Source organism: Brassica napus, chromosome C5 (genome assembly GCF_020379485.1).
Source record: "Brassica napus cultivar Da-Ae chromosome C5, Da-Ae, whole genome shotgun sequence".
NCBI classification, from domain to species: Eukaryota; Viridiplantae; Streptophyta; class Magnoliopsida; order Brassicales; family Brassicaceae; genus Brassica; species Brassica napus.
In genome coordinates, this window is record NC_063448.1 from 24,304,081 (window position 1) to 24,327,431 (window position 23,351).

The 23,351-nt window shown below is 41.8% G+C and overlaps 4 protein-coding genes and 1 non-coding gene across 5 annotated transcripts; 4 read left to right on the forward strand and 1 right to left on the reverse strand.

Annotated features, from left to right (window-relative positions):
* Positions 1–925: 925 nt before the first annotated feature.
* On the forward strand, positions 926–3,707 carry LOC106443338 (serine carboxypeptidase-like 18). The gene is made up of 12 exons (XM_013884906.3): positions 926–1,293; positions 1,393–1,538; positions 1,620–1,696; positions 1,797–1,919; positions 2,005–2,107; positions 2,209–2,243; positions 2,334–2,435; positions 2,527–2,613; positions 2,694–2,837; positions 2,926–2,997; positions 3,098–3,379; positions 3,476–3,707. Exons 1-12 carry the CDS (start codon positions 1,145–1,147, stop codon positions 3,554–3,556), a joined length of 1,401 nt encoding a protein of 466 aa, XP_013740360.2. The 5' UTR covers positions 926–1,144; the 3' UTR covers positions 3,557–3,707.
* A 945-nt stretch (positions 3,708–4,652) lies between these two features.
* Positions 4,653–6,923, forward strand: LOC106435161 (phosphoribulokinase, chloroplastic). The gene is made up of 5 exons (XM_048759084.1): positions 4,653–5,532; positions 5,781–5,865; positions 5,951–6,035; positions 6,115–6,359; positions 6,445–6,923. Exons 1-5 carry the CDS (start codon positions 5,006–5,008, stop codon positions 6,694–6,696), a joined length of 1,194 nt encoding a protein of 397 aa, XP_048615041.1. The 5' UTR covers positions 4,653–5,005; the 3' UTR covers positions 6,697–6,923.
* A 3,260-nt stretch (positions 6,924–10,183) lies between these two features.
* On the forward strand, positions 10,184–19,606 carry LOC106441640. The gene is made up of 2 exons (XM_013883433.1): positions 10,184–11,500; positions 19,493–19,606. Exons 1-2 carry the CDS (start codon positions 10,184–10,186, stop codon positions 19,604–19,606), a joined length of 1,431 nt encoding a protein of 476 aa, XP_013738887.1.
* LOC125588255 lies at positions 16,286–16,392 on the forward strand. Its single transcript, XR_007324642.1, has one exon. It is a non-coding gene; the product is annotated as a small nucleolar RNA R71 (small nucleolar RNA).
* A 283-nt stretch (positions 19,607–19,889) lies between the features above and the next one.
* On the reverse strand, positions 19,890–21,789 carry LOC106441641. Its single transcript, XM_013883434.2, has 4 exons — positions 21,534–21,789; positions 21,323–21,457; positions 20,651–21,246; positions 19,890–20,567 (listed from the first exon to the last, which is right to left on the reverse strand). Exons 1-4 carry the CDS (start codon positions 21,787–21,789, stop codon positions 19,890–19,892), a joined length of 1,665 nt encoding a protein of 554 aa, XP_013738888.2.
* Between the last annotated feature and the right edge of the window lie 1,562 nt (positions 21,790–23,351).

Sequence of the window (23,351 nt, forward strand, 5' to 3'; positions counted from 1 at the left end):
AGAGTTCGGGTTCCGTTAATTGAAAGCACTTTCGTGCCTCTCAACTATCCTATGATTCTAGGTTCAAACAATTAGTCACACTATCGTCCTATTCTAATTATTCCAGATCCTAGTATTACAAATCACCCTGGTGTAGGATCTATAGATAATCTAGCAATCCTAATTGATTATCTGTTTGACATTAAGCTCAAGAAATCCCTAAACCTAATTCCTAATTGATTATCTGTTTGACATTAAGCTCAAGAAATCCCTAAACCTAACAAGATTAATTACTCACACATGCAAGCCATAACACAAATCATAGTCTGAATAATATAATAGATAAGAAATCAATAATAAAACCAATGGAGTTCCAATCAATCTCTCTCTAAACCTAAGAGAAAACAATAGAATAGGATAATAGAAAGCTTGTTGCCGTCAAAAATGGCTTAGAAATACATAAATATGGTTTCTGGTCATCCATGGGTATTTTGGTAACTTGGTGTGCTTCTGGGCTTCAAACGGTCTTGACATATGCTTGGCCCACGTTCTGGCATCACTGTCGATCGACACCAATGCTGTGTTATCGATCGACAGTCTTTCATCTCCTCGACAGCTTCCTCTTGCGAGGCAGACTGACTACTCGTCAGTAAAACGAGCATAACCTCTGCTACAGGATGCTGATTGACCTAAAACCAGTGGCATTGGAAAGCTAACGCAAAGCTATATCTTTTGACAAGAGATGAGATTAATCTAACGGTGGAAAGGTCTCCCTACATAGCTAGAAATCTGACACGTCTGTGCAGCTCTGCACTCAAAAGGCTCTAAAAAAGACACCAAAATCACTACATTCCTCGAAATCGTCCCTGAACCTGTAAATACTCTAAATAGACTCTATATGGTAGTAAATATATATTAAAACACTTATAGACCATGGCTAAAAGTGGGTAAAATCCATGGTCTATCAGTGATCCTTGGGTAGGGTCATGCTAAGCAGGGGAAACCAATCTTTTCAGTTTTCATGTGTCTTAGCTGAACCATTATATCGGTTTAATCGACACCAAACCGGAACACAGTAGCTCAGTTTGTTCTCTTGAGTTCGGATATATATATTGTCCGCAGGAATGAGAAAACCATCCTTCTTTAGTCTGTTTTGTTTCCTGAAATGAAATCAAGAATGTCTAAAGCATGGAAAATGAAGTTGCTTCTCCTGCTTCAACTCCTCCTCTTGACTCAACATGGTGTTGATACAGCTTCTGTTATCAGCCATCTTCCCGGTTTTGAAGGTCCTCTTCCTTTCCACCTTGAAACTGGGTCTGTTTTCTCTTCTTGTTCCTCTGCTTTTCTATATTCATGACTAAACAATAAAACAACCCAACTGAGTTAATATATTTGCATCTTTCTTATGAAAAGCTATATGGTAGTTGGTGAAGAAGAGAAAGTCAAACTTTTCTACTATTTCATCAAATCAGAGAACAAGCCTGAAGAAGACCCTCTTCTTATTTGGTTAACAGGAGGACCTGCCTGCACTGCTCTCTCTGCTCTTGCTTTCGAGATTGGTAGTTTGAAGAGGGAAAAAAACTTTTAAGAGTTGACTTTAATTCATTCTACTCGTGTTAGCCTTATTGGTTTAAGTGCAGGACCGTTGACTTTCAAGACTGAAGACTACAATGGAGGTTTGCCTTCTCTTGTCTCTACTTCCTATTCCTGGACAAAGGTAAATCCATCACCTATCCTATCTTAGATTAGAGTTTACGATTCTTGTTTTTTTTTTTTGCTGGTTTCATGATTTTTTTGATTTGGTGATTATATTTTAGGTAGCAAGCATAATATTCTTGGACCAACCTGTTGGGACTGGCTTCTCTTACTCAACAACCCCTCTTGCTGATAAGCCTAGTGACACAGGAGAAGCAAAACAGACCTATGAGTTTCTCCAAAAGGTTCCAATATTGCATAAACATATGTCTCTTGAGTAAAAGTATATCATAATCTTTTCAATCATTATTGTTGCTGCTGTTGTTGCAGTGGCTAGTGGAGCATCCAGAGTTTGTCTCAAATCCTCTCTATGTCGGTGGAGATTCTTACGCTGGTATAGTTGTGCCAGCCATTGTTCAACAGATCTCAATAGGTTTGATTTTGTTGTTTTTTTCCATTATCCATCTTCTGATCTTCTTTGGATATTATTTTACTTAGCCACTTATTACGCTCTTACACATTACGGTTACGCAGGAAATGAAAATAGCAACAGACCGATGAATCTTAAGGTTCACGATCTTTATCTTCACATTATAAATTATGATTCATAACTTTATAGATATGTAAACCTTGTTTGAAAGCATCATTTTTACCAACAGGGCTATGTTCTTGGGAATCCGTCAACAGAACTTGATAAAGATCATAACGCCAAGATTCCATATGCACATGGAATGGGACTGATCTCTGATGAACTCTTTGAGGTATATAATATGTAGAAGTCTTACCTAGTCTCTTCTATACCCTAATGTATGTACTTTCATTAAACTAGTTTCTTGTAACTCTTGTTTTCAGTCGCTTAAGTTAAGCTGCAAAGGAAACTATGTAAACATAGACCACACTAATACACAATGCTTGAAATTGGTGGAAGACTACGATAAGGTAAACAAAGTATAAAAATGTGAATAAACCAAGACTAGTTTAATTCTTTTTGCATTCCTGATTATGATGATTGATGACAGTGTGTATCAAGGATAAATGAAGGTTCTATTCTGATACCATTGTGTGATTTGGCTTCACCAAATCCATTTTCAATAGAGAATGCTGGAAGAAGTCTCGAAAGACTTGTTCAATCAGATCTTTATCTTCCAACACCTGGTTGCTATGTAAGCCAAGAAAAAAATAAAGAAAAGGTTTGGTTTAGTTATGCAGTGGAAATCATGTTGTTATAAACCACTGAGATGAATTGTGCAGATGTACCGTTATGTTCTAGCTACATACTGGGCTAATGATGAAGATGTACGCAAAGCGCTTCATGTGGAGAAAGTATGTCATTTTTCATTCATACATACATAATACATGCATGTTATTAACTAACCAACGATATAATATTTTATCAATCAATGCATGTATGTAATTTTTTTAGGGAAGTATAGGGAAATGGATGAGATGCGATTGGGATATGGCTTATGAGAAAGACATAAAGAGTAGTCTACCGTACCATATGAACAATAGCAGAAAAGGGTTATATAGGTCATTGGTTTACAGTGGCGATCATGATATGATGGTGCCTTATGTTGGAACCGTAGCTTGGATTAGATCTCTAAACTATTCGATCATTGATCAATGGAGGCCATGGTTTGTTAACAATCAAGTTATTGGATACACAAGGAGTTACGTCAACAACATGACGTTTGCCACTATCAAAGTAAGTGATTTTGTTTTTGGTTTTTCATCTCATGTTTTGTTATCGTCGTTACACGTTAGAATTGATAAAAGTTTTTGTAATTGGTTTAATTTGCAGGGAGGCGGGCACACTGCAGAGTATAAACCATATGAGAGCTTCATGATGTTTCAAAGGTGGATACGTAATCAACCTCTGTAACATAGTATTAGTAGGGCTTCAACGAGTCCAACATTATAGCTTTCAAAGATCAAATAATTAAGATATGACTCATTTTCTCTTTCCTTTTAACAATCACATTCAACCAGTACTTTAAAATTGTTGCTCGGAATAATATATTTTGTTAAAATTACGTTCAAATCATTTTTATATCGACTTTTTTTGTTTAGATAGTTCGTTTTAAAGCAAATATTTATGATTTCTTAAAGCTTTTTGATGCAGTTTTTGTAAATCAGCAAGAACTATAACTGAAAACTTCTGAAATGTCATGAAATGATTGATTTTGAATGTGAATGTAGACTTTTTACATAGTATAACTTTAGTTGGTTTTTAGAAGCACTTTCTAATGTGTTTATATTGTTATATTTTCTAGACGAAGTGAAACATTAAGACAAAACCATAGAAGTAGAACCATTAACTACTGCTTGTCACTCGTTTCAGTCTGCATGCTATTTGCAAAAAAAAAAAAAAAAAAAACACATGGTTGAATGGTATTTTACATTTGCTTAACTCTCCTATTTTGTTTATTTAGTTGACCCTTTATAATGTTCGTACTCGATATTACAAGGCACGGTGAAATGCATGCATATTGAAAATGTGGTGGTTTCAATTCTCGTTATAGAACGGTCTTTGCTAAATGGTGGTTCAATGCTTAAAAGACCTTTGTTAAGGGCCCGAGGAGAAGATCTTTGGACTAATGCTAAATGAAAAAACGGAAGACCATTCAGATTTGAAGGTTAAGGGGATATAGGGGATGTGTTAATGGACCCACAGAATACACTCTCTCATTCTACTTCAGACCGTAAACTCCTAATCCGCTTTTTTCCAATTAGCGTTTCCCACGTGTCAATACAAATATCCTAAACCTAAAAAACAAGTAAATTACCACCATGTGTCTCTCGTTCTAGTTTTATCACTTCATCACAACTCCACTCTCCGAAACTTCAAATATCCAATAATCTTTTAATCATTTAATCAAAAACAAATGTCATTATGCAAATCTAAACTTAAGACATAGAAAAAGAACCATGAAGTAAAGATAGATGTTGCTTGTTTTTTGAGGCTAGAAATGGTTTACTTATCAACAATTATCTTAACAGATAAACTAAAGACTTATCTAAAACAACATCACAAACTATAGTTTAATTCAGAAAATCAAAAAATGAGCCACTCATTACACAACCACATCCAGTCGCAACAAAACTCATTTTCTTCTTTACAAATTGCCATTATTTCCTTTAACTCATTTTCCTCCTCTCATTCCTCATTTTATTTTTATTTCAAGAAAATAACATCTTTATGTCACCACACAATAACCCATAAAATCAAAAATCGTTACCCACAGTCTCTCATTCTATCCTAATCCTCATCACTTAAAACAGAGTGCTTTGGCGGAGAAGAAGAGGAAGAGGAACCAAACATCAAGCAACAATGGCTGTCTCAACAATCTACTCAACACAAGCTCTTAACTCAACTCATTTCTTAACCTCTTCCCCTTCTTCCTCCTCAAAACAAGTCTTCTTCTACCGTCGTCAAACCAACCGTAGATTCAACACCATCATCACTTGCGCCGCACAACAAACCGTCGTGATCGGACTCGCTGCCGACTCTGGATGCGGCAAAAGTACTTTCATGCGGAGGCTAACCAGTGTCTTCGGTGGAGCCGCTGAGCCACCAAAAGGAGGGAACCCTGACTCCAACACACTCATCAGTGACATGACCACTGTGATCTGTCTCGACGATTACCATTCTTTGGACAGGACCGGTCGCAAAGAGAAAGGAGTCACTGCTTTGGACCCACGCGCCAATGACTTTGACCTCATGTATGAGCAAGTCAAAGCTCTCAAGAGTGGCATAGCCGTCGAGAAACCTATTTATAATCACGTCACTGGACTTCTTGACGCACCTGAGCTTATTCAGCCTCCCAAGATTCTCGTCATTGAAGGTCTTCATCCAATGTAAGTTTTACCTATACAAAACGTATCAGTTTCGAGTTTGGAAGTCTCTTTTCTTGTCGGAATTTGGATGATTAAGAATCTTAGACTTAATAAATATTATATACGAATCAGTATGAGGGTTAAAAAACCTTCGCATGAAAGTCTTGCAGTTTGACAAGAATTAAAAGTTTTATTCGAATATTTAAGTATATAGTTTCGGTCATTAGTCATTACAATATTTTATAATAATGTTTTATCTACTTGTGAAGGTTTGATGAGAGAGTAAGAGACTTGTTGGACTTCAGTATCTACCTAGACATTAGCAATGAGGTCAAATTCGCTTGGAAAATCCAGGTGTGTTTCTTTATCTATATACATATTTCATTTCACTCGATCGTTACCGTTGATATGGACTTTTTTAACGGTTTGATGATAACAGAGGGACATGGCTGAGAGAGGTCACAGTTTAGAGAGCATCAAAGCAAGTATCGAAGCGCGAAAGCCCGATTTCGATGCATTCATTGGTATAATTATAGTTTATGGTTTCTATTTCCCTACAATATTAACTTATCTGGTTTAACAATCTATGAATGGCTTGTACAGACCCACAAAAGCAGTACGCGGATGCGGTGATAGAAGTGCTTCCAACCCAGTTGATTCCAGATGACAATGAAGGCAAAGTGTTGAGAGTGAGATTGATAATGAAAGAAGGTGTTAAGTACTTCAGCCCGGTTTACCTATTCGATGAAGGTTCAACCATCTCGTGGATCCCTTGTGGTCGCAAACTCACCTGCTCCTACCCTGGCATCAAGTTCAACTACCAACCTGATTCCTACTTCGACAATGAGGTGCATTCATTTGTCTCTTTAGGTTACAGAATGAGTTTTAAGTTTCTTTAGATCTTGGTTTGAACATTTTTGTTCTTTCTTTCAGGTTTCTGTTGTGGAGATGGATGGGCAATTCGATAGACTGGACGAGCTGATTTACGTGGAGAGCCATCTGAGCAACCTCTCAACCAAATTCTACGGTGAAGTGACTCAACAAATGCTCAAACATGCTGACTTCCCTGGTAGCAACAACGGAACTGGTCTTTTCCAGACCATTGTAGGATTGAAAATCAGAGATCTCTATGAGCAGCTCATTGCCAACAAAGCCAATGCTCCTACAGAAGCTTCTAAAGCCTAAAACAAATAAGCAAAACAGAACGCGTCGATAAACCCATTGGTTGTTTCTTCTTCTTTCTTTCTTTATGCTTTGTTTCCGCGGATTTTCATGGAGAAAAGGACGGTGTTGCGATTACCAAAAAAAAAAAGGACGGTGTTGCATGTTTGTTATTTGTGTGGAGATATAAAAAGAAAAGCATGTAATGTAGAAAATTTATTAGCAGAGCAATAACAATTAAGTTAGTACAATGCTTTTATCTATTGATAAAAGTAGATTAAAACCGAAAATCAACCTTTAAGCAAAAGAATGAATTAAAGGTTTCTTCCTGTTGATCATACTCATGTATTTTAGTATGTATCTAACATAGATACATATTGATTTCGAGTTACAGAAGTGCACTGGTAAAAACTTGCCTTTGATGCCTTCTGGATCAGAGAGAAATCCACAACTGCATGAAACATTCAAGGGAAAAAATATCTAAATATATTTTCTTCAAAAAGGAAATACATCTAAATATTTTTATCACCTTGGCTATCTGCAAAAGGAGATATATATTACCAATATATTTTTGAAGAAGAGCCCTTACTAGCTTTTCACAAGAGCTTTACCAAGCCCTTGACCCTGAAACCAAAAATAAAAGAACAATTCTTAACATTAAACACAGTTCCAAAACAGAAACTTCATTTTTTTTTTGTTAACTGATATCTAGGATCAACAAGAACATGGACCCTAAAGTGTAGCACTAAAGAATGATCCTACGTCGCACCATTTCATTTAGCTTCTTCCTCTGCTGTTGATAATTATCGCCTTATGTGGTCTTCAATGGAAAGCATTTGTAAAAACATAATATTACTAATTATTCAATCAACTACTAAACCATTTATAGTAGCATTTAGAAGCTGCAAAAATGTTCTCCAGATAATCTTTATTCAATGTTTTTATATGAAACTTTTGATAAAACATTATCATTTATATATAAAAATTAAAAATTATTTTATATAATTTATTAATTTTAGTTAATAATATCAAAAATTATATTTATATTCAATTTATTAAATTTATAATTTTAAAACTAAAATTTATAATTAATATTTCTAATTTTTAAAAGAATAATATTTCAAATTTAAAATAAAATTTACTATATATAACTTTCAATAACAAAAGAACTAAAAATTAAATATATAATAAATAATATTTATAAAATAAAAATTATATATCATATAATTTTATATGATAATTTTATATATAAACATTTACTGTTTTTGACTAAAAATTTTCAAATTAGAAACATAAACTATTACGTGATAAGACGAAAAGTATTAGTTTGGTAAAATTTGCATGAAATAATTTCATGAAAGACCCAATCCCAAACCTATGAAACAATAAAGGTAGAGATTAGAAGAGCCAACAATGCAATAAAATAAAATATCTACTAATAATAACCACGACCACATCGGCTATATTTTCTTCTCCCTCAGACCATCTTCCATTCTATGGCTTGGTATTTATAAGAGGTTTTATCTCCCTCCTACCTCTTGTCAAGCTGAGTGAGCTAGATTACTCTATTTCAACTTCATCCACAACTCCTAATACTGTGAAGCGAGAAAGACTCTCAAATATACTAGCTTGAGGAATTGTGGTTAACGGATCAAGGACCAATGTTTCATGGACCTCATTGTTAATATTGCTTGATGGAGAAAATTCTATAATGGATGATGTAGCGGGAGAGTGTTAAATGAGATGATCGAACCAACATGATTCTCCTCCTGAAAATGAAAAGAAAAGTAGATAGTTGTGAACCTTTATTCACTTGTACCATGGCTGTTCATAGTAGCATCCGAAGGAGCCAAAGGAAGCTGAGGATCAACCTCCAAAACCGGCTACAAGGCAAGATTGATGTTAGATTCGGATTGGAGACCTTACATCTCTTTGGTATGATCTTGAGACACATGGGCATTAGATTCAGAAGTGGTAAAGAAGAAGTTTTCATTGGCCTTTAGATCCTTTGAAGGGTAGGGTGGTGACGAGGTAGCATTATCACTCTGTTGTAAGATAAGATCAATACCTACAACCGGAATCTCAACACTAATAGTTTATGCATTTGATGGCAAAGCTGAATCACGTGGAGGCTTATGAGGGAGGAAACATCTCTTTGCTTTATGGTCTAAGTTACTGTTGGAGGATGGGCCGCCGGCCCATTCGCGAGTTGGACACCAAAGGACAAGCCTAGCAAAGGTCCACGTCGAAGGAAGAACATCTGCGGCGCACGCAAAGAACAGGAGCCTAAGGCGTATAGCCTGCACCGACTGCCGATTGTAGACAGAACACCTAAGCAAGCGATAAGGTAATTGATGAGTGCCGAACCAACTACCTGACACACAACCACTACGAAGCGGTTAAGACGCATCCAAACGGGTATAAATAGAGAAGAACATTGAATGAAGAAGAGGCAGCAAAATAGAGAAAGAAAGACTAGAGAGATAAAGTAGAGAGAATCCCGAGTTCGTCTTTACGACTACGAGTTCTTCTTTTATTTTTTCGCTTCGGCTTCTTGTAAACACTTCATTAAACGAAACTTTTGGCCCCATTAATCATACTTATATCTTTGTTTAGTCTATAAATCTCTTGTTACTGGATTTAGGATTCAACAATTGGCGCCCACCGTGGGACTGAAAGGTTTCTAACGCACAAAGTCAGCAAAACAAACGAACACTGAAATGTCCTCCACATCCGGGGGACCGACCCCAAAAGCCGGCGAACGACAGCCCTCGAGCACAGCAACCGACGGCTCATCTGAAGTAGGAAAAAGCAGCCAAACAAATCCGGGAAGCGCTCGCCCTCCGACCAACGCAGCCATTGACGCTATGCTATCAACGGCAAAAAACGCCTCCTCGACGACGCCCTCCACGGCACGCACAAGTCACCCTGTCGAACCAACGGCGAGTGCAGCACCTCCGGCGCAAATGACCATTTACCCAAAGGAACCCTCGAACACAGACACATGGAATACGCCGAACGCCGACCTAGCAATGATGCTGCGAACCTTACTAGAAAAGGTAAACGATCTCACCCGCGCGAAAATAGGAGCCGACAATCAAGGCCCCGAATCAACCCAGGGTCAGGAGGAGGAGATAGCCAACTTACGAAGCGCCAAGCGCATACCCGCAGGATTAGCAGCACAAATCCAAAGAGACCTCTTCGGAGATTCAGACACGCCGATACAAAGACAAGAAACACCCGCTCCCGACCAAGGCCAAAGCAACCCGGAGGACGCGGACCGAGACAAAGCAATAAAGGAACTGCAAGCGACCCTGAAAGACATGAATTCTCGTGTACATCAGGCCACGAGTGCGGCACCAGAAATAGACCGTGTACTAAAAGAAACCCAAAACTCCCGTTCACCTCCAGGATCTACAATAAGCCGACACAACACATAGGAAAAATAAGATTCCCGACCTACGACGGAAACTCAGACCCCCGTCAGTACATGATCGCTTTCACCATAGCCATGGAACGAACCAACTTCACCCCAGACGAGAAAGACGCCGGATACTGTCAGCTCTTCGTAGAAAATCTCAGCGGACAGGCCCTCAGCTGGTTCTCAAGGCTCGAATCCGGTTCGATCGACAGCTACCAACAACTGTCCACGGCTTTCCTTAAACACTACTCGATATATATCGAGGACGGAGCAACAGAAGCATATCTTTACACTCTGTCCCAGGAACGAACCGAATCCCTCAGAAGCTTCATCGGAAGATTCAAAAAGATCGTGTCTTGTGTCAAAGTACCGGACAAGATAGCCACAACGGCCTTGATCAACGCCCTGTGGTACGAATCGAAGCTGCGCAAAGACCTCAAGATAAACAAAACACAAACACTCCAAGATGCGCTTCACAGGTCAAACTTGTTTATTGAACTAGACGAAGACAAGCAGGCAATGGCTAAGAAATACGCAGCAACAAGGACGGTCGTAACCAAAGATGAACCGAAAGAAGAATGCCGCGAGTCACGAAGTCGATCGGAGACAGAACGAAAGAAAGAAGAAGGTGATCGAAAGGCCCTGAGCTTCCACGTCAGTGACGTGCAGAGACCACCAAAACAAGCCTGGAACAAATGGTCCCGAGAGAACGATTTAACAAGGTACTGCGAATTTCACAAGAGGAACGGGCATTCAATGATGGAATGCAGGCACTTGCAAGAATACGTACTTGGGAAGTATCAAAGAGGCGAAATCAAACCCCCAGACGGTGAAAGAACCAGGACCGACGATAACCGAAGGGATGACCGCCGTAGAATGCCGCCAAGAAGAGAGCCGATCCGCATGGAGCGTGAGGTCAAAAACGAAAACTGCATAGAGATGAAATCTCCAAAAAGAGAGCGCCCAGAAGAACGGCCAGAAGACAACCTCCCACCTCCACCGCGAAGACGAATCAACATCATCATGAGAGGAACCCCTCAAGCAGCGAGAATAGCCGTAACCACCGAAGGATCAGGCGCGCCCAAGGACGACACCACCTACAACCAAATCAAACATCCCCCGGTGAAGTTCAGCAACAGAGATAGCATAGGACTAGACTCCCCACACAACGACCCCCTGGTCATCGCGTTAACCATTACCGATTTCGAAGTACCTCGAATCCTGATAGACACCGGGAGCTCCGTCGACGTAATTTTCAAAGATGCCCTAAGGAAGATGGGCATAGACGAAAGCCGCATAAAACCCGAAAGGAGTCCCTTAGTCAGCTTTGCAGGAGACACCACCATATCAGAAGGAACAGTCAAAGTCCCAGTGTACGTGATGTTAAGATTTTTCAAGGCTCCTAAGGCAAATGTTGTAGTATAGTGTTTGTCGAACCAGTTCTGAGAGATTTCAAAGCACTGAGAATGCAAGTACTCACTTAATCTAAGTGCAACCAATGATTTAAAAGGTTTCTAAACTAATGATTAATGATAAATGAAATGACTTTCTTTACTAAGGGAAAAGAGAACTCATGGGCATAGGGATTAGACTTTGGGTGATCAAGTATTGAACTAAGGATGGCAAATGATCAATCAAACTATCAACCTTAAGCCTAGACACAATTCTAAGCAAGCTCTATGTCTTGATGAATGCTCATTTGCTAACATATCTCAAACATCAAATGTCTTTGGTTGAATAATATGAAAGCAATCATTACTAACAAGTCTATTAGCTATCTTAGCACCTTTAACAACAAATGTCTTTGGCAAAGTATACTAAAAGCCTAGGAGAGTTGTCTCAGGCATTTCATCAAACACCTTTTGGGTGGGAAATGTCTATTGATCAACTTTTGAGTGGCCAACTCAGAAGATGCATTATGAATACTCTACTAGCAAGGAACAAGAATGATTTACACTAAAACATCCTAGAACTAACCTAATCACCCTTAATCTCCCTAACCCATGAATTCAAAAAGTGATTACTCACTAATCTCCATGATTCCTCTTAAACCCATATTGGATTTCAGATTAATCATGTAGAGAAATAGATAAGAAATCAACAAGAACACAAGAACATAACAATCAAAATCCAAGAGATAAACTTCTCAAGAGAGTTTTTGTGTATTTCTCAATAGATCCAAAAGATAATCTCCTCCTCCTGGTGTCTTACCGAGTATTAAAAACATAGGTTTAGAAAATAAAAACGTGCATAATGAAATGACCAAAAGGCCCTTGAGAAAACATGAATTCGGCCAAACAAATAGACGTGGAGCGACCTCGGCACGTCGCTGCGAGAGGTCGCTCTCGGGTCGTTTCTTCGCGAGCGACCTGGCTGTGTCGCTCCGAAGACGTCGCTCCCGGGTCGTTCCTCGCGAGCGACCTGGCTGTGTCGCTCTGAACTGGTCGCTGTGGTGAGGTCGCTCTAGGAGCTGGAGCGACTTCGCCTTATCGCTCTGAACTGGTCGCTCTAGGAGCTGGAGCGACTTCGCCTTGTCGCTCTAGGAGGTCGCTCCGAAGCGTATAGGGCGAGCGAGTTCATGGCGTCGCTCCGATAGGTCGCTCTGGCTGGAGTGACTTGAGATAGTCGCTCTGGGCTGGTCGCTCCAGGCAGTGCTCGTCCAAAGATCACTCTAATCACCTCCTTTGAGCTCCAAATGCACCCAAGTGTCTCCAGGAACTCCATGTGGTACTCCAATACCTGATAGAGACATATGTATGCAAAATGCAACCTAGACATGACTAAATCCTAATCTATATGATGAAAATGCACATGAATAAATGGATAAACAATGTGAATATGCAAGATATCAACTCCCTCAAACTTATTATTTTACTTGTCCTCAAGTGAACTTTCTAGAACTCATAGGGAGAGAGGTTTGAAGGTGGGAGCTCATAGCCAAAAGAAACACACAAAGCACTCAAATCAACATTTAAATTCAGCATTAGTACACCATCTCTTATTATACTCTAGCTTCTCTAGGCCTATCTGAACTCTTTTCATCCCTACACTCATCATCATGCATTCACACATGCAAATCAGCCAACTCTCAAGTTCATTAAGCATAGCAACAAGTGAATTCTTGCAAATGGTCAATTGGTCCAAATCATTTGGTTGAGTAAGGGAAGGCTTTTATTCAAATGATTCAAGAGGTTCAAAACATATGATCTTTAAGGTGGTTTACTCTCGAAACAAGTAGACTTGACATTGCACATAATATATCTAAGAAAGGGATCAACTCATGCATACAATGCTCAATCTCCATTGTTCTACCCTTTTCCCAAACATACAATTACACAATCATTCCCAAATGTCAAACCCAACTCACATCTCTCACCAAAAGATCCTAACAACATTAACTCCTTCTCTTTGAAATCTACAAGGGATTTTTCACAACCTCAAAACATTACTTAGCTCCTAACAACTTTGTTAGCCCCTTTTTCTTTCTTGTTCTTTTCTTTTCATATTTTATTTCTTTTTTTTTTTTTTTTTTTTTTTTTTTAGATGGGGGCCAAGACTTTTCATAACTTGAGCTAGAGGTTTTTCTACTTATCCCAATAAGACAATTCACTTAAACACAAAGAGTCATTTCTTTTCCTTTTTCATTGCTCCCAAATCATAATCACAACTCTCACCCCCCACCTATAGCTAGACAATAGAGTGCCCAATCTAGCAAGAATGAAGATCAAGCATTGTCGTTCCCGATACTCTCAACATTATGCACATGTAAGACTTTCCGAAGAAGGCCTCACTCATCAAACAATGAAAGCTTAAAAGAAGGGAAAGGTTTTGGGAGTGGTCTACCACTAGAGTTTGTCAAAATAAGATTGGCATAAAGGATGTGACAACTCAAGTGTGTATAGCCATGACTCAGTACACAAGGGACCATGAGCAAGAAGCATTAAGTTCGTTCAGTTCAAATAAGGTTGTAGTTGGCTTCAAAGACTAAGTTTCAGCAATCAACAAGTTTCAGGAAGAGTCTTCAAGGCTCGAAGCATACAAGTGTTTTTGAGAGGTGCATAAGCTACTCAGGTGCAAACTAATGTTCTTTACAAGGCATTTCAAATCATTGCTCCCAATGCAAGTAAATGCAACCTATATGCTCTAGACTCTCCTAGAAATGCAAATGATGCAAACTAAATGAATATTTTTTTTATGCAAATATATATGTATAATGCAATGCATGAGACTCAAAATCATCAAAGCAAACGTGATCAAATACTTGGTACCTCCCCCAAACTTAAATGACACAGTCTCTGTGTTGTCAAGGAGAGAGAGAGATACCCAAAAAGAGAAAACTAATATGCAAAAACGAAATGGTATATACAAGGGAAAGTAGTGGGTTACCTTCTATGGAGACTGAGTAGAGGGAGATGCTCCCTCCTCGTCGTCCTCAGGTGGTAACTCTTCAAGGTGCTCATCAGCAAGAGTGCCCATCTCTTCAATGTAGAAGGCTTGCCCGAACACAGTTGGTTTCTTCATTTTCTCCTTGATGTCAAAGTGGAGAACATGCCCTTTACCCAAATGGAGATCAATCGTGCCCTCTTTCACCTTAACAATTGCTCCTGCTGTAGCTAAGAATGGCCTTCCAAAATCAATGGGTCCTGAGCCTCCTCACCCATCTCAAGCACCACAAAATCTGTAGGTATCTCATACCTTCCAATCTTCACAGGTAGGTCCTCTAAGATGCCCACAGGGTACTTCACTGAACGATCAGCTAACACCAGAGAGAGTTTACACTTCTTGTACTGAGTGAATCCAAGCTTCTTTGCAACAGACAAAGGCATCACGCTGACACTAGCTCCCAAATCGCAGAGACATTTCTCAAATACCATAGGTCCAAGAGCACAAGGTAGTGTAAAGCATCCTGGATCCTCTAACTTCTCTGGAACATCAAGCCTTTGGATGATGGCACTGCACTCATGGGTAAGAATCATCATGCTTTCCATTTCCTTCTTCTTTGCAGCTACAACATCTTTCAGGAACTTGTTGTATTGAGGAATCAACATGAAAGCATCGATGATGGGCATTGCAACCTGAGCTTCACTCATTTGTTTCTCAAACAAAGCCTTGTACTTCTCTAGCAGCTGTCTCTTGAATCTACCAGGGAATGGTAGTTTGGGTTCATAGGGAGGAGGAACAAAAGAATTCTCACTTGCTGGAGCAAGAACTTCACCATCCTTCACTGTTTTCTTCTCTTCCCCAACCTTTCCTTTACTCTTGGCTTCCACAATCTTCTCCAAGATTTCATCATTGATTTTCTCATCAACAATCACCACTTCATCATCTAAGTTTATGGCCACCTCCTCACCTAGTTTCGTAGCATCCCTGGTGAGGGTTGTAGGAGGTAACTGCTTACCACTCCTAAGGGTGATAGCTTTGGCCTCCTTGGGGTTTTGGTCAGATTTTCCAGGTAGAGATCCTTGCTGGCGAGTCTGGTGAGTGTTCATGGAAGCAAACTGATTCTCTAAATTTTTGACTGTAGAAGCAAGATGTGAGAACTTGTTGTTGAGCTCATTGTAGCTCCCATCAATCTTGGAATGAAGGTTCTTCAACTCATAACCAACATGCTTCTCACTTCTAGTCTGAGACTCCAAGATTTGTTTCAGCAGGGTGTCAGTGCTGCTCTCTTGAGGAGCAGAGGAACCAGATGAGGGGTTTTGCTGAGGTTGATAGCTGCCTTGCTGGTTGTTTCGAGGCGGATAACCACTCTGTTGGTTGTTGGGATAGGATTTCTGTTGGTAGTTGTTGTACTGAAAGTTGGGCTCTTTTTTGTACCAGCTACCATTGTTGTTGATGAAACACAGCTCTTCCTGACCTTCCAAACCCTCAACCTCATGGACAACAGGTGGTGTCTCTTGGCTTGGGTTACCAACAAAGTGCAGCTCCTCTTGTGTGGCTTTATCAGCAAGGAGGATGTCTATCTTATCCTGTAGAGCTTTCAACTCCTTCCTCGTCTGCTTATCATCTGTTCGACTGTTTCTGTCGTGGTCTCCACTGTAAACTGCATCACTCTTTACCATGTTGTTAACCAGCTCCTCTGCATCTTCCTCAGTTCTCCCCAAGAAGAACCCATTGCTAGTTGTATCCAGTCTGGCCCTGTACTTAGGAAGAGCACCACGATAGAATGTGCTCAGTAAGCTCTCCTTAGAGAAACCATGGTGTGGGCATTGAGCTTGGTAGCCCTTGAATCTCTCCCAGGCTTCACTGAAGCCTTCCAAGTTCTTCTGTTGGAAACTGGAGATCTCATTTCTCAGCTTAGCAGTTCTTGAGGATGAGAAGAATTTCTCCAAGAATGCTCTCTTGCACTCATCCCAAGTAGTGATAGAGTCGCTGGGTAGAGACTTCTCCCACTGACGTGCCTTATCCCCCAAAGAGAAAGGGAATAACTTCAGCTTTAAGGCATCCTCTGACACACCATTGGTTTTTGACAACCCACAGTAGCTGTCGAACCTGTCCAAGTGATCGAATGGGTCCTCTAAAGCCAAGCCATGATATTTGTTGTTCTCGATCACGTTGAGGAGTCCTGACTTGACCTCAAAGTTGTTGGCTGCCACAGCCGGTGCTCGGATTCCTAGTCTATGACCAAGAATGTTGGGCCGGTCATAAGTACCAATGGGTCGAGCTGCCCGCGGTTGGTGTTCTGCCCCTTGCGGTGGATCTGCCATATCAATATCCAATCTCTGCAAGTGGGCTTGTTGTTCTTCTTCTCTTCTAGCTCTAGCACACTCCCTCTCGAAAGCTCTGATGTCTGCTACTATTGGAACTAGGTTTGATGGACCCCTGCTCCTCAAGTTCATACACCTGAAAGTTAAAGGTAGGTGAAGAAGATGAATCAGTAACAAAAGAAAATAAAAATGACTTAGTCTCAAGTAAGTGACTAAATCTCAATGTTCAATCTACTCAGAATTTGGCAACGGCGCCAATTTGATGTTAAGAGTTTTCAAGGCTCCTAAGGTAAATGTTGTAGTATAGTGTTTGTCGAACCAGTTCTGAGGGATTTCAAAGCACTGAGAATGCAAGTACTCACTTAATCTAAGTGCAACCAATGATTTAAAAGGTTTCTAAACTAATGATTAATGATAAATGAAATGACTTTCTTTACTAAGGGAAAAGTGAACTCATGGGCATAGGGATTAGACCTTGGGTGATCAAGTATTGAACTAAGGATGGCAAATCATCAATCAAAACTATCAACCTTAAGCCTAGACACAATTCTAAGCAAGCTCTATGTCTAGATGAATGCTCATTTGCTAACATATCTCAAACATCAAATGTCTTTGGTTAAATAATATGAAAGCAATCATTACTAACAAGTCTATTAGCTATCTTAGCACCTTTAACAACAAATGTCTTTGGCAAAGTATACTAAAAGCCTACGAGAGTTGTCTCAGGCATTTCATCAAACACCTTTTGGGTGGGAAATGTCTATTGATCAATTTTTGAGTGGCCAACTCAGAAGATGCATTATGAATACTCTACTTGCAAGGAACAAGAATGATCTACACTAAAACATCCTAGAACTAACCTAATCACCCTTAATCTCCCTAACCCATGAATTCAAAAAGTGATTACTCACTAATCTCCATGATTCCTCTTAAACCCATATTGGATTTCAGATTAATCATGTAGAGAAATAGATAAGAAATCAACAAGAACACAAGAACATAACAATCAAAATCCAAGAGATAAACTTCTCAAGAGAGTTTTTGTGTATTTCTCAATAGATCCAAAAGATAATCTCCTCCTCCTGGTGGCTTACCGAGTATTAAAACATAGGTTTAGAAAATAAAAACGTGCATAATGAAATGACCAAAAGGCCCTTGAGAAAACATGAATTCGGCCAAACAAATAGACGTGGAGCGACCTCGGCACGTTGCTGCGAGAGGTCGCTCCCGGGTCGTTTCTTCGCGAGCGACCTGGCTGTGTCGCTCCGAAGACGTCGCTCCCGGGTCGTTCCTCGCGAGCGATCTGGCTGTGTCGCTCTGAACTGGTCTCTGTGGTGAGGTCGCTCTAGGAGCTGGAGCGACTTCGCCTTATCGCTCTGAACTGGTCGCTCTAGGAGCTGGAGCGACTTCGCCTTGTCGCTCTAGGAGGTCGCTCCGAAGCGTATAGGGCAAGCGAGTTCATGGCGTCGCTCCGATAGGTCGCTCTGGCTGGAGTGACTTGAGATAGTCACTCTGGGCTGGTCGCTCCAGGCAGTGCTCGTCCAAAGATCACTCTAATCACCTCCTTTGAGCTCCAAATGCACCCAAGTGTCTCCAGGAACTCCATGTGGTACTCCAATACCTGATAGAGAAATATGTATGCAAAATGCAACCTAGACATGACTAAATCCTAATCTATATGATGAAAATGCACATGAATAAATGGATAAACAATGTGAATATGCAAGATATCAGTACGTAGGAAACACCCACCGAGCAGTACGATTTACAATAATCGACAAGCCAAACATCTACAACACAATCTTCGGAACCCCCTGGATCAACTCAATGAAAGCGGTACCGTCAACCTACCACCAATGCATCAAGATCCCGCTACCGGATGGGGTTTGCACGATCAAAGGAAGCCAAAGCACATCCAGAGCGTGCTTCGTGGCAGAACGGAAAACGAGGGAACGAAAGGGGAAACCCGACGACAACGACAAGAAATTAAAAGAAAAACTTCAACGGCGAAAGAGAGCGTCCGAAAAAGATACCAAGATCAAGCACATCATAATCAGAAGAGAAGGCACCACCCCCCAAGACGAAGGAAAACAAACGTCACAAAAAGAAAAGTAAAACGCCGTCCAGAAAACTAAAGAAGAAACGCTGCCATCGTCGTCATCACCATCATCGCCAACCAAGCACGACCCGAAGAAAACAACCACCGACATCAACGACTGAAGCAATTCAAAACCCGAGCTCGCGGAATAGGCATCACACATGGAAACGCTTAGCCCGCGACCTTAAAAAAAAAAAAATGGACGGAGTTCCATATGAACTACGTATGGCTTGATCCCCTCGGGGTATGTAAGCTGCCCACAGAAAAGGGTCCAGCCATAATACCAACTAAAGAAGAAACGCTCTCGGCGAAGGGCCTAAAAACCCCGACCCGACAGCGAAGCCGAGGCCAGACTCGCACGGGTCGGTGATCGGATAAGCTGTATCGAGCTTTGCTCATGCACTTATCTCGGTCCTACCTTACAGGGGATAAGCCGGGATGAGTCCCGCCCTCCGCCCAAAGAAGAAACGCTCTCGGCGAAGGACCTAAAAACCCCGACCCGACAGCAAAGCCGAGGCCAGATTCGCACGGGTCGGTGATCGGATAAGCCGTATCGAGCTTTGCTCATGCACTTATCTTGGTCCTACCTTACAGGGGATAAGCCGGGCCGAGTCCCGACCTCCGCCTAAAGAAGAAACGCTCTCGGCAAAGGGCCTAAAAACCCCAACCCGACAGCAAAGCCAAGGCCAGACTCGCACGGGTCGGTGATCGGATAAGCCATATGGAGCTTTGCTCATGCACTTATCTCGGTCCTACCTTACAGGGGATAAGCCGGGCCGAGTCCCGCCCTCCGCCTAAAGAAGAAACGCTCTCGGCGAAGGGCCTAAAAACCCCGACCCGACAGCGAAGCCGAGATCGAACTCGCACGAAGACAAGACTCACCTCCAGAGCAAACGAAGGACACAACTTCCAAAGCAAGAGAAAAAATCTCCAACAGTCAAAAGGAAACTCAACCAAACTACGATTCCAAAAGCAAAGATAAGAAATTCCTTCAAACATTCTTAAAAGTCTTATACATACAAAAAAGAGCACAAAGGAGAAACGAACAATCGATCACCGAGTCAGCGTCAAAAGAAAAAGACGGAAGATCGCTTATCTCCAAGTCATCCACCTCCATCTGATTCAAAGCGGCCGTATGCACCACCAAAGCCTGCTCGTTCTCGGCCAGCTTTGGCGCAGGTATAGGAATCCCCTCCTTGATGAACAATTTAAGGCAGCTAACAACCCGTGAAAGCTGAGACTCAATCAAAATCTGGGGACGAACTACATCCCGATAAGACAAGTACTTCCTCACCTTCTCCACAAACTCACCAAAACGAGCAAGCATAGCAGACTCAACACGACGCCTCTCCGACTCCGCTAGCTCAGCACGAGACTCCTTCAGATGCGCTACTTCCGCCTCCAAAACCAACTTCTGAGACAGCAACTTTTTCTCGCGATAGTCCCGCTCGGTGATGTCCCCCTTAAGACGACCGACCTCAGCTCTCAAGTCCCGACTCTCGGCTTCAAGTTTGATCGAGTTCTCCTCCGAAGTTTTCAAAGACAAAAGAGCGGCGGACGATCTCTCCTTCTCCTCAGCCAAGAGACGACGCTCCTCCTCGAGATCGTCAGACAGACGCCTGCATTTCCCTTCGAACAGTCCCACCAGATGATTTCCTTTTATCTTCGACTGCCAAAAAAAAAACAACACATCAAAAGGAAAATAAATAAAACGGCATAAAAAAGAAGAAGAAGGAAAGAAAGACGAAATACCTGAGCCTCGCAGGAAGCCCACTCAACATACTCCTGAACAAAGGACATATCCTCTAGATCCGGCAAAAAAATCGACGACAAACGAAAACTATGCAAGTACCATGCACAATCCTCAGGCGTAAGCAAAGAAGAATCAGGATCTTCGAAAACAAACGTCCTCTTCCTTTTCTTAGAACCTCCAGACGGAGGCCGCTCAGAAGAACTTGCGGCCCCAAGACCTCTGACAATTAGAGCACCTAAGAGAGAGGGAGCCGCCGGCGGAGAAACCGTCGGAGCATCAGGATCGGAGAGACCAACCATTGATAGGTGATCACCACCACCCGTCGTCTCGTCAAGAGAAGAATGAATAGCCGCGACGGAAGGGTCAGCATTAGGATCGGTAGGAGGGATAACAACCGGAGCCGGAACCAAGGCTGAAGACGAACCACTCTCTTTCAGACTCGCCGACGGAAGAACAGAAGGCGTCTCGCTCATAGCCTTAGTATACACGGGAATGTCCCTCTTAACTTTCCCCATTTTCTTACCAGCGGAAGCACCTCCTCTCGTCTTAGAAGGCTCAGCAACAGTTGAAGGACCGGAAGTAACCACCCGAGAAGCTAGAAAACACGAAGGAGATAAAGATCAGAAACAAACACAGAGAAGAAGAAAAGATGTCGCGATCATCGAACTTACCGGTAGTAATACGAGGAATACTCCGACGAACGCGCTCAACGGTAAAATCAATCCAAGCAATTCTCCCGGGACGAAGAATATGATTCAAGCGATCGGTCGCCCATGACGGAAGAAGCCGGAATTTCCCACGAGGCACTAAAACAAAACAGCGCACAAGATCAACAAACCAAGCAGCAAAGACAACAAGAAAAGAGGAGAACAAATAAACTACCAGGCTCGGGATTCCACTCGGTCCTAAAAACCGCAGAAGAATCAGCCACAGAAGCAGGACTAACGCGTACAAAGAAATACTTCCGCTGCCAACCATCGGCCTTAGACAGTCCCCGGCCCTCCATAAGGCGACAGCGAGTCTTGATACTAACGGATAACGTCTTGCCCGTAATAAGATTCATCTGGTAAATCATCTCAAAGAACTCAGCGTCGACATCAACATCCACTTCCGCGCCAAGAACCAGGGAAATCACCATATTACGGATGGTAGACGGGGACATCTGAGAGATAGCCACATCACACTTTGTGGAATAAGAAGTCAACAGCCGAGGAAGAGGAAACCATATCCGCGATTGAAGAAACTATTGCCTATATAAACATATCCAACCCGGCGGCGCCGACCACGGCCTCTTCTCGTTCGAAAGAAGTCGTGTCTCGATCTCTCGGGAAAATCCACATTTCCTCCTCATATGCTTCAAGCTATCCTCGGTAAGAAGAGTAGCCCCCTCGATCCCCTGATTCCCTTCGATCGGCTCGCCAACAGCATAATTTTCGCCGCCAGAGTCATTACCGGAAGAATCACCGGGGGGAGAAGACAGAAGATCAACTCCAGAACCAGTCCGGTCGACGGAGTCAGTAACAGGAGAAACCTTCGCTTGAGTAGTGGGAGTCGCCTCCTGAACAGTAGACGAAGCCACCTCCTGAGGGACAAGGACCATCGTCTGAAGAGAAGAAACCTCTTCCGGAAGAACAGGACCGGAAGCCGGAACAGTATGAAGGAGATCCTCGACATCTGCCATTTCTTGGGTCCTAACTAACGATTCAAGACTTTCGTCCATCACGAAAGAAGAAATACCGACGGTACGATTATAAAAAAGAAATGAGGGGTAGAAAATAAAAACGTAGCAGACGAGAAGAAACAACGAAACCAAAGAGTAAGAAGAAGAAGAATACCTATTAAAGGAGCAAGCGCAACAGAATCGGAGCAAACAAAGCAATAAGTGAAGAGTAGAAGGCAATAGGGAGAGCAGGGCGTCAGGATTGCAGGCTTCGACATCTATCGATGTGGCTGAAAGACTCTTGAGTGACCAATATCGGCGGTTCACTACATCGGACCCATTCCACGAAGAAGAAAGGGCCACTCCGGGCTCGACACGCGTTCAAAACAAACTTATCTACCCAACTCGCTCAAAACCGCAATAATGACGCCTGACGCACATCCACACGCCAGACTCGGGGGGGGGGGGGCTATTGTTGGAGGATGGGCCGTCGGCCCATTCGCGAGTTGGACATCAAAGGACAAGCCCAGCAAAGGCCCACGTCAAAGGAAGAACATCCGCGGCGCACGCAAAGAACAGGAGCCTAAGGCGTATAGCCTGCACCGACCGCCGATTGTAGACAGAACACCTAAGCAAGCGATAGGGTAATGATGAGTGCCGAACCAACTACCTGACACACAACCACTACGAAGCGGTGAAGACGCATCCAAACGGGTATAAATAGAGAAGAGCATTGAATGAAGAAGAGGCAGCGAAATAGAGAAAGAAAGACTAGAGAGATAAAGTAGAGAGAATCCCGAGTTCGTCTTTACGACTACAAGTTCTTCTTTTATTTCTTCGCTTCGGCTTCTTGTAAACACTTCATTAAACGAAACCTTTGGCCCCATTAATCATACTTATATCTTTGTTTAGTCTATAAATCCCTTGTTACTGGATTTAGGATTCAACAGTTACTACACCTCTCACACGTAGATGGAACTCACGTATAGTCAACCTTTTTATTATCATCAAGAGAAATAAGCTTTAGGAGAAATTTATCC

Excerpts from the sequence above, each read along its gene's own strand:
- LOC106443338 (XM_013884906.3), top strand. The coding sequence starts at position 1,145 with ATGAAATCAAGAATGTCTAAAGCATGGAAAATGAAGTTGCTTCTCCTG. Across the intron at positions 1,539-1,619 it reads TGCTCTTGCTTTCGAGATTG|GACCGTTGACTTTCAAGACT; the intron begins GTAGTTTGAAGA and ends GTTTAAGTGCAG. Across the intron at positions 1,697-1,796 it reads CTTCCTATTCCTGGACAAAG|GTAGCAAGCATAATATTCTT; the intron begins GTAAATCCATCA and ends ATTATATTTTAG.
- LOC106435161 (XM_048759084.1), top strand. The coding sequence starts at position 5,006 with ATGGCTGTCTCAACAATCTACTCAACACAAGCTCTTAACTCAACTCAT. Across the intron at positions 5,866-5,950 it reads AATTCGCTTGGAAAATCCAG|AGGGACATGGCTGAGAGAGG; the intron begins GTGTGTTTCTTT and ends TGATGATAACAG. Across the intron at positions 6,036-6,114 it reads CGATTTCGATGCATTCATTG|ACCCACAAAAGCAGTACGCG; the intron begins GTATAATTATAG and ends TGGCTTGTACAG.
- LOC106441640 (XM_013883433.1), top strand. The coding sequence starts at position 10,184 with ATGGAACGAACCAACTTCACCCCAGACGAGAAAGACGCCGGATACTGT. Across the intron at positions 11,501-19,492 it reads GATTTTTCAAGGCTCCTAAG|GGGATAAGCCGGGCCGAGTC; the intron begins GCAAATGTTGTA and ends CCTACCTTACAG.
- LOC106441641 (XM_013883434.2), bottom strand. The coding sequence starts at position 21,789 with ATGGTGATTTCCCTGGTTCTTGGCGCGGAAGTGGATGTTGATGTCGAC. Across the intron at positions 21,458-21,533 it reads CGAGTGGAATCCCGAGCCTG|TGCCTCGTGGGAAATTCCGG; the intron begins GTAGTTTATTTG and ends GTTTTGTTTTAG. Across the intron at positions 21,247-21,322 it reads TATTCCTCGTATTACTACCG|CTTCTCGGGTGGTTACTTCC; the intron begins GTAAGTTCGATG and ends CGTGTTTTCTAG.